The following is an 8,362-nucleotide window of genomic DNA, read 5'->3' on the forward strand; positions in this document are numbered from 1 at the left end:
CAGATTCTTTTCTTTTTATCTCATTAGTCCAGAAACTTTATCTAGGAGATTTTCAGGTAGATTTTTGTACTCTGGCAGATTCTAGTCTGGCTGCCGGTTCTTCTTGGTTTGCATTCCCCGTCTACTCTCTCCCTGACAATTTATCTTTCACCCAGAGAGCTCTGTGGTTTTCTTCTTACTTTAAAAAGGTAAACCCAAGTGAGATCTTTTCATTATTAGAATCATCAGTAAAACAGGGCACACCTCTGCGACAACAAACACCTGTCAGTCACTTGTTCAGTACTTTACTCGACTGAACCACCAATCTGCCGTTACAAATTTGGTTTTGCGAAATACCACCAATGTGATGATTTCATATCACTTTTATTCAGTGTGATTTTAACCAAACTGTGTGAATTTCTGGCAAGGACATTGGTGTGTTAACTTAATGAAAACACTTATTTCTGTCACATTGTGAAACCCTAATAGCCACGTTTTTCACGGCATTCCCTCAATTAAACATGCTGCACACACTGTGTTAACAGTCCTGGTCAGAAGCTTCAACACAGCAGCGTTTAGAAACTTTTTGCCACACAGAGCAAAACCTCGAAGTTCAAAGCACTCGTTTCACTGAGATTTTATGATAAAAAACATAATAGTTTGAATATTAGCCGCTAGTTGTACCTGCAAAGCCATCATATTTTTGTAGAAATTGGATTATTGTAGAGTCGAGGCATAAAAAGGGTCACATGTTTGCATTATTGAAGGAAAGGCAAAACCATTTCCCAAAGCTTTTGGTTTGAGTGTTTTCTAGATTCTTTTTATTCAATTCTCAGCAACAATAACAAGATATGGGTCACTCTTTCTGAAAATATTTGCTGTATTTGGGGGAATTTGATTTATTAGTTGCACACAAGTCAGCTTGTGATCCTTTCTATTGTAAGATGATTTTCATTTTTCATCTTTTTGCATCAGTATAATCTCACCCTGACAGACTTTGAAAAATAAATGTCCATCTGAATCAACTCCACAGATCCGGTCAGACAAAGTTGTACACTTCTGCTGCAACCAGTCCGAACTTCTGTGGTTTTGAGATCAGAAAAAAAGTGCCAATAACTATTCCTCGTACTATTTCTTCATACTTGCTAGTTTTTTTTTTTGTCTTTGTAATTAGCAAGAATCCAATCATTCAGATCTGACAGCCCTTTTCTATTTGCTGATCAGAACTATGTTCCTTCTGTTAACAGAAGGCTGTAACTCTGACCAGGACTGTGTAATTACCTCATGTAAACTGTACCATTTCAACTTCTAACTCACTGTCTGATTTTCCGACTCCGCTTTCAGTTGATACATTATAGTGCAGAAACCACAAACATTGTGATGTATTAAATTTGGCTATCAGAGAAAACATTATTAAAAAACAGAACTTCTGGCTAAATACATATGAAGACAAGGTGAAATCTCAAGCCTTCGACAAACTATAATGTGGTTAACGATGAGCTTCAAGTTTCATTTTCTGTTCAGCCATAAGGATTAGCACAGCTCAGTCTCCCGAACTGTCTTCACCTGGTGGTGTCTGAAGTCCAGACCTCTGAAGAGTTCAAGTAAAACTGCAGCCAAGCGGCAGCTCGATCCAGATCGGGTCTGTGGAAATCCCGTCTGAAAAGGCAGGGCCAGGAAGTGGCGCTGCCAGCAGGCAGCTTAGCTGCTGTCTGCTCTACATTTGCAGTGCATTGTGGGAGGGTTCAGACAATTAGGGACTGCTTTGACACATAAATAGACACCAGGCAATAACTGACTGGTGTGAAGACAGGGATAGTGCAATATCTCACTCCTCCAAACAGTTAAAGTAGTAAGTGTAACCCCCACTCATCAATTCAACCAAATGAAATCATAATAGGAGAGTTCACCAACAGGTGCTACATGAACGTGTAACGCTCTAATCGTTTTTCTTTCGAAAAAATGCTTTTCCCTCCGAAACTCTGTCTTTGGTTTCCTGAAGTTTCTCAGAGAGCTTGTCTTTAGTCTCTTCCATTTTCTCAGAGAAAAGTCCTTTTGTTTCCTCCATCTTTTCTGTGAATCTCTCCTTCGTCTCCTCCATTTTGTCCTGGATGTACTCCTTTACTGGTGGCGGTGTGGACATGTAGCTGTGTTTGCGGAGGTACTGGACAGACAGTGACGTTCCACCCAGAGTCACTGCATATCTAGCTGGGGTTGCAATCTGTAGAAGAAATAAAGAAAAGCTGAAGGGAACAAGTAGAGGAAAGCCTTAATGTAGGGATGGGACTAATCTGATATTAATCCGGATGCCATTATTAGATCGGATATCAGGCTGAGGCCACTAATCCATCCACTGATCCAAACAGCGTGGTCTTGTGTTGCTGGAGGTCGTAAAGTATTTTGACCGATTTTACTTTGGAAGATTAAGCTGTAAGTCAAAAAATGGCCACCCACTTAAATAGTATATATGCAGTAATCCTAGAAATTGTATATAACCTGTTTTAAATATTTTGATGTATTTTTTTATGTATATTTTGCACATTACTTCAAGTTTAAACATACAGGTGGAACCTGTTATGACAGCCTCCTGTCAGTGGACAGTTTCGCCCCCCCCCCTCAGACGCTTTAGTGTAACACAGGAGAAAACGCAAGATAAGTGATACAAACATCAAGAGAGGTGGCAGTTCTCTCAGACTGTTGTAGAAGAGCAACAATGAGTTTCAGCAGCAACAAGATAAGCCAACTGCATCACGAAATGTTGCTTTATTTGAACTTTTAGCCTTCATCTGCCGTAAAGGATAACGTGTTTAGAAATGTCTATTGGAAGAGTTTGACACAAGGTAGGAACAGCAATCAATCTAAAAATAACAGACTGGCTGCTGTTCTAGTAATGGTGCTAACGGCTAATCACCATCATTTGTTTTTAGCTTCGTTTGACCAGAAAAGGAACTAATGAGCTGTTGGGTGTGCCTGCTTTTAATCTCTCGTGCACAGAAATGAGGACAAGTCTGCTCAAGACCCCCCACAGCAGTTACAGCTCGTTACAGAAGGGTTTTCTCACTGAATGTAGCAGCTTCTCAGACTATTTTACCAACATTTACAGCCCAATGAAGCTCCAGCATTGATTAAGATCTAGGATGGTCTGAAGTCGATTGTTGCCATCAGCCTCCTCCTTAGTTTCAGCGGAGTTTATGCAGCATAATGTTAATATAGGCACGAGGGGGTCATTAGAAGCTTATTAGGTCAGTATCAGTTGTGAAAACATGAATATAATTGAAGGTATTGGCACACATTGCTAAATGAACATGTGTGTTTTCATACTTACACCACGACAGAAACAACACAATGTTCTGGTCAACAGAGTTCTGAATCAGAAAACCTACCATTGGCACATATTTTAACTTTTTGACTCCAAGATCAGATCAGAACCTAAAAATCCCTACCTGAATTTATCACACATTACCTTTAGATAGACCGGTCTGTGTTAAAACTACCTTGTACATGGCGTAGGCGGTCAGTGCATAGCCACTCGAGGAATCTCTCAAAAGGCTGACGAGTGATTCTGGCAAACCAATTATCTCCAGGAACGGCACCACATTTACACCTCTGTGGGTAACAAAATCCAAGCCAAAAAAGCAACATTCATTAAAACTCTCGAACTTTTATGACAAAACCTAGAGTGTTCTGTTCAAGGAACTTTCACAAGCTCTTGTTAACTTTTAAATAATAAAATCACATATTTGGTTTCAAACTCTTTAGTATGAAATGTTAACTCTAATGGGTCACAACGTTACTCACTTCATAGCAGCATAATAGAAAGTTCCTAACCAGATGGAGGATGTTGCCAGATGAACAGGAATCATCACCTTCCCATACTGTTTGAAGGTCTTCTTAAACCTCTGGAAAAGGCCGATGGACTTGTCCTGCAGCGGGTCTACGTCTGCAGACTCAGCCTCCCCTTTACTGACCTCCTGTGATTGGGATGTGGACACTGATTGTGCTCTTTCCTCCTGTGGGGACTGGTGCTTTGGTTGATGTGCTACTCTGCTGGAGGCTGATGCTGAGACCAACCTCTGGCTACCAGGCTGCAGCAGCGACAAACGCAGCACGCAGAACCTGGACACCGCTGGATGCTTGAAGACGGCAGCGCCCGCTCTGACTGAGCGCACTGCCATGACCCGCCACAGTGTCCTGTGAGTAAGGACGTGCTGCATCATCATCATCATCATCATCCCCTACCTCCTCTCCTAGTCCTTCTCCGTCCTGCTGCTTTGATGTTCAACCACAGACTGTACGGAAATAAATCAAATTTTCATCTAAACTTACATGCAAAACAGTTGCTGTCTTCGTTGAATCATAAATGAACTGTGATTAACCACAATTTTTTTTTTTTTCACTAGCAACACCCAGGCCTGATCTACAGAATGAAGAAATCACTTAAAGAGAAACTTTCTGGAAACATGAAGTAGACCTCAAAAAGCAACAAATTATGCCTCGATCTAAATAAATTCAAAGAAAATATGAGAAGTCTCCACAATGATGCAAAAGACTCATTGCAAGTTAATGCAAACATCAGACAGCGGACATCGCTGCCAAGGTTTTAGGTTTTCATTTATGGGCTAGGGGGAAAGTTACTCTACATTGTAGCACTGATGTCCTCATCCCTCTAGTAAATCTTTTAGGATTTTATCCATGTGCAAATGTGACTGTATCTGTGAAGAAAGAACCTCATATTTAACATATTACAGAAAGCACCATGTAGGGAAATGGTGACGTCAGGCCTTCAGTGGTGAAATGATGTCAGCTCTGGTTCCTGATCCTGACATTCCAGGTTCTTGCTCGATCCTTAACTGGATTTCAGAAGGAAAGTACCAGCCAGGAGCTTCTAAGCCAAGCACTGTGTTTAATGGATCATCCGAAAATGTGACAAAAGCTATAAAAGCACAGATTTTAGCAGTCTGCTGGTTTGGTGCATGCAGTTGTATGTTAACACATATCCAACAAGAAAAGACAGCAGCAATGCCTTTCGGGCAGCAATTGTTTTTTTTTTTTTTCTCATATTACAATGACAAAATATTTTCATAACTGAGGGGGTGTCCCAGCATTTCACCCCAAAGTCAGACCATGCAATACTCAGAATAAATGCAAACGCACTCAACAGCTGACTCTGCAGGCCCCAGTTAGCATGTTACAGTTCATGACAGTACTAGACTAAAACATTGTGTAGACCACAAACTCCTCAGTGACAACGTACTCTAGAGGCCACATGTCTGACAGTGAAGATTGGTCTAGTTCTGGTCATCCAAGCCATACAGCAACGGCATTTAAAGATGAGTGGGAGAAACATTCCTCCACAAAAATGTGGGAGAAAGAGTGAAGTCATTTTTACATCACAGGGCAGCCGTTTCGGCTTCACCTGGAATAAAAGCTATTTCGGAATCTGTGTTTTCATACACTGGAAGGGAACATTTGAATAACTGTAAAACCTGCCCCCATCGGGACATTTGAGTTATGCGCTGGTGCGTTGAAACTTCGATTTGAGACAAGTTTAGTATTTAGTGACTAAGCTTAAAGCAGCTAACATTGCAGAAACAAACTACACTACGGTGGTTAATCATTGCGAATTCCTTTAAAATAAAGTAATTGGTGACAATCGGGTATCAAATCTGCAGAGATTTATTGTATAAACTACAACCGGAAGTTTAAAGTTACAGTAAAGCTGTTGTTTACAGTCATGCTAAGCTAGCTGACATTGGGCATGTTGTGCTGGAGGACAACAACCACGGTTTTAGTTCCCTCGGTTTACAAACGCTTACCAGCAGATGAAGAGGCAAAAGGTTTTTTATCTATACGATGAAGATTTAATACTCATGCTAAAATTACACAGATATGGAGTTAAGAAAGGCCACAGTCTGAACAGCTGCAAACTTTGCTACTGGCGTGAGCTAGTTAGCTTTTAGCTAGCGGCCCTACTAAAGCTAGTTATCAGTAAAATAAGCTGTGTTTGGCTGAGTAAGAAACTCTGCAGCTAACGAAAGATAACACTGAACTTACACGTTGTTTGAGTCAAAGTTAAACAACACGGCTGAATCTTTAGGGCCATGCGACAGTCTGTCAAACACTCCAAGACCACATTGACTACTGAAGAGTACGGACTCCAAGGAGAGCAGCATGTCCCCGAGTGTCCCACCTCCAACCGCGAAGGGAGATAGGGGAAATGTAGTTCAGACAGCGCTGAATGTCAGAAGCTCGAGTGAAGTTGAAAAATACAAGTCCCGGCGTCCAAAGCGTTTTTAACAGAGAGGGGTTTGGTTCACCCACCAGCGAGTGGAGTCTGACTTGTGTGGATTCCTACATAAAAATAATAGAACCGGAAATCCGAGCTATACAACAAATTTAATTCTTAGTGTATTAGAGTGCATTAATTGCCTACTGGTTTATCTTTTATTATTATTATTTACGTCGTCAGTCATTTATGGCGCGATACAATCAGTGTACTCTCAAAGGACATTAATGACCTCATCCTGTCAATAGGTTAGCTGTCACATATAACAGACTGCCACGTACCTTTATTCTAAATATAATAAAGCCTGCCAAGCTTCCCAAGGGCCTACAGACATACATAAACATAGATAGATAGATAGATAGATAGATAGATAGATAGATAGATAGATAGATAGATAGATAGATAGATAGATAGATAGATAGATAGATAGATAGATAGATAGATATGTCTTTGTGTGTGTGTGAGAAACAAATTTAATATACAAAACTGTCCAGAAGGGGGCGGCAAATACATTCCACTATTTCACTTCCTCTTTTCTTTCAGCATAGTAGTTTTTGGGTTCAGATTAAAAATACATCTAATTATATATTACAGTGATAAGTTCCTAAATTGTTTGATACTTTTACCAGCAGGTAGCCCACGACAGACTTAAGCATGTGACTTAAGATCAGAGCATACTTCCTTTAGACATAATATTTCAAAATTTTATTTTTGTTTTGATTTATTTGTGAATTTGTCACTCTTTGCTTTCTCTACTCAGTTCATCACTTAGTTTTAAGATTTCTCATGCTTTTCGTCTGTACTTCAGTATTTGTAATGTAAGTATTTTCTCTACGTTGCAGGTTTTCTCTGTAGATTAACTACAAACTCGCACTCACGCACCCAATCGACCCAAACACGCCTATTTCTATACATATGCCCACCCATCAATCCACACATACACACACCCATGGATCAACACATAATTACTCAAATGTATGAAGGTCATACAAACACAGGTTTCTATAACATCTATGTGGCCTGCCTCATTGATGTTTGTCACACAATTACGATACTGTTTTGAGATACGTTGCACATGTAAAATGGTAAATATCCTGAACTTGCATAGTGCTTTATCAGGTCCACAGAGACCATCCACCCTTGCCCAAGGTACACAACAACTGAGACTGACAGAGCAGGAGTTTGACCAGCAACCCAATGGTTACAGGACCCCAGCGACCATCTGCTCCAAAAAGGACGGGATGGAAATGCAGGCCACAATATTTTTATTTATTTGTAAAAAAAAAAATTGAAATCCATGAATCATTTATCTCACTTGTGAACAAGACCCCGAGATACTTAAACTCCTCCACTTGAGGCAGGAACTCCCCTCCAACCTGAAGAGGACAAGCCACCCTTTTCCGGTTGAGTACCATGGCCTTTGACTTGGAGGAGCTGATCTTCATCCCAGCCGCAAGAGGGGGCCAGCAGGACCCCGTCATCTGCAAAAAGAAGAGACGAAATCCACTGGTCCCTAAACCAGACCCCCTCCGGCCCTTGGCTGCGTCTAGAAATCCTGTCCATAAAAGTTATGAACAGGACCGATGACAAAGGGCAGCCCTGCCGGAGTCCAACATGCACCGGGAACAGGTCCGACTTAGTGCCGGCAATGCGGACCAATCTCCTGCTCCCCTTGTACAGGGACCGGATGGCCCCTAATAAAGGGCCCCCGATTCCATACTCCTGGAGCACCCCCCACAGGGCATCACAAGGGACACAGTTGAATGAGTTCTCCAGGTACACAAAACACATGTGGACCGGTTGGTCAAACTCCCATGAACCCTCAAGTACCCTGTAGAGGGTGTAGAGTTGGTCCAGTATTCCACGGCCGGGACGAAAACCACACTGCTCCTCCTGAAGCCGAGGTTCGACTGTCGGCCGGACTCTCCTCTCCAATACCCTGGCGTAGGCCTTACCAGGGAGGCTGAGGAGTGTGATCCCCGTGTAGTTGGAACACACCCTCCGGTCACCCTTCTTATGAGGGGGGACCACCACCCCAGTCTGCGAGTCCAGAGGCACTGTCCCCGACCGCCACGCAATATTGAAGAGGCGTGTCAA

The 8,362-nt window shown here is 41.8% G+C and overlaps 1 protein-coding gene across 1 annotated transcript; it reads right to left on the bottom strand.

Annotated features, from left to right (window-relative positions):
• Nucleotides 1-347: 347 nt before the first annotated feature.
• On the bottom strand, nucleotides 348-6,188 carry LOC124866367 (uncharacterized protein C18orf19 homolog A-like). The gene is made up of 4 exons (XM_047362120.1): nucleotides 6,034-6,188; nucleotides 3,778-4,268; nucleotides 3,474-3,585; nucleotides 348-2,200 (listed from the first exon to the last, which is right to left on the bottom strand). Exons 2-4 carry the CDS (start codon nucleotides 4,209-4,211, stop codon nucleotides 1,919-1,921), a joined length of 828 nt encoding a protein of 275 aa, XP_047218076.1. The 5' UTR covers nucleotides 4,212-4,268; nucleotides 6,034-6,188; the 3' UTR covers nucleotides 348-1,918.
• Between the last annotated feature and the right edge of the window lie 2,174 nt (nucleotides 6,189-8,362).

Source organism: Girardinichthys multiradiatus, chromosome 3 (genome assembly GCF_021462225.1).
Source record: "Girardinichthys multiradiatus isolate DD_20200921_A chromosome 3, DD_fGirMul_XY1, whole genome shotgun sequence".
Taxonomy (NCBI): domain Eukaryota; kingdom Metazoa; phylum Chordata; class Actinopteri; order Cyprinodontiformes; family Goodeidae; genus Girardinichthys; species Girardinichthys multiradiatus.

What these genes read in the sequence shown, in the direction of transcription:
- LOC124866367 (XM_047362120.1), bottom strand. Translation starts at nt 4,211, where the DNA reads ATGATGATGATGATGATGATGCAGCACGTCCTTACTCACAGGACACTG. An exon ending in TTCTATTATGCTGCTATGAA is followed by an intron (nt 3,586 to 3,777) that starts GTGAGTAACGTT and finishes TGTTACCCACAG; the next exon opens with AGGTGTAAATGTGGTGCCGT. An exon ending in CCGCCTACGCCATGTACAAG is followed by an intron (nt 2,201 to 3,473) that starts GTAGTTTTAACA and finishes TTTCTTCTACAG; the next exon opens with ATTGCAACCCCAGCTAGATA.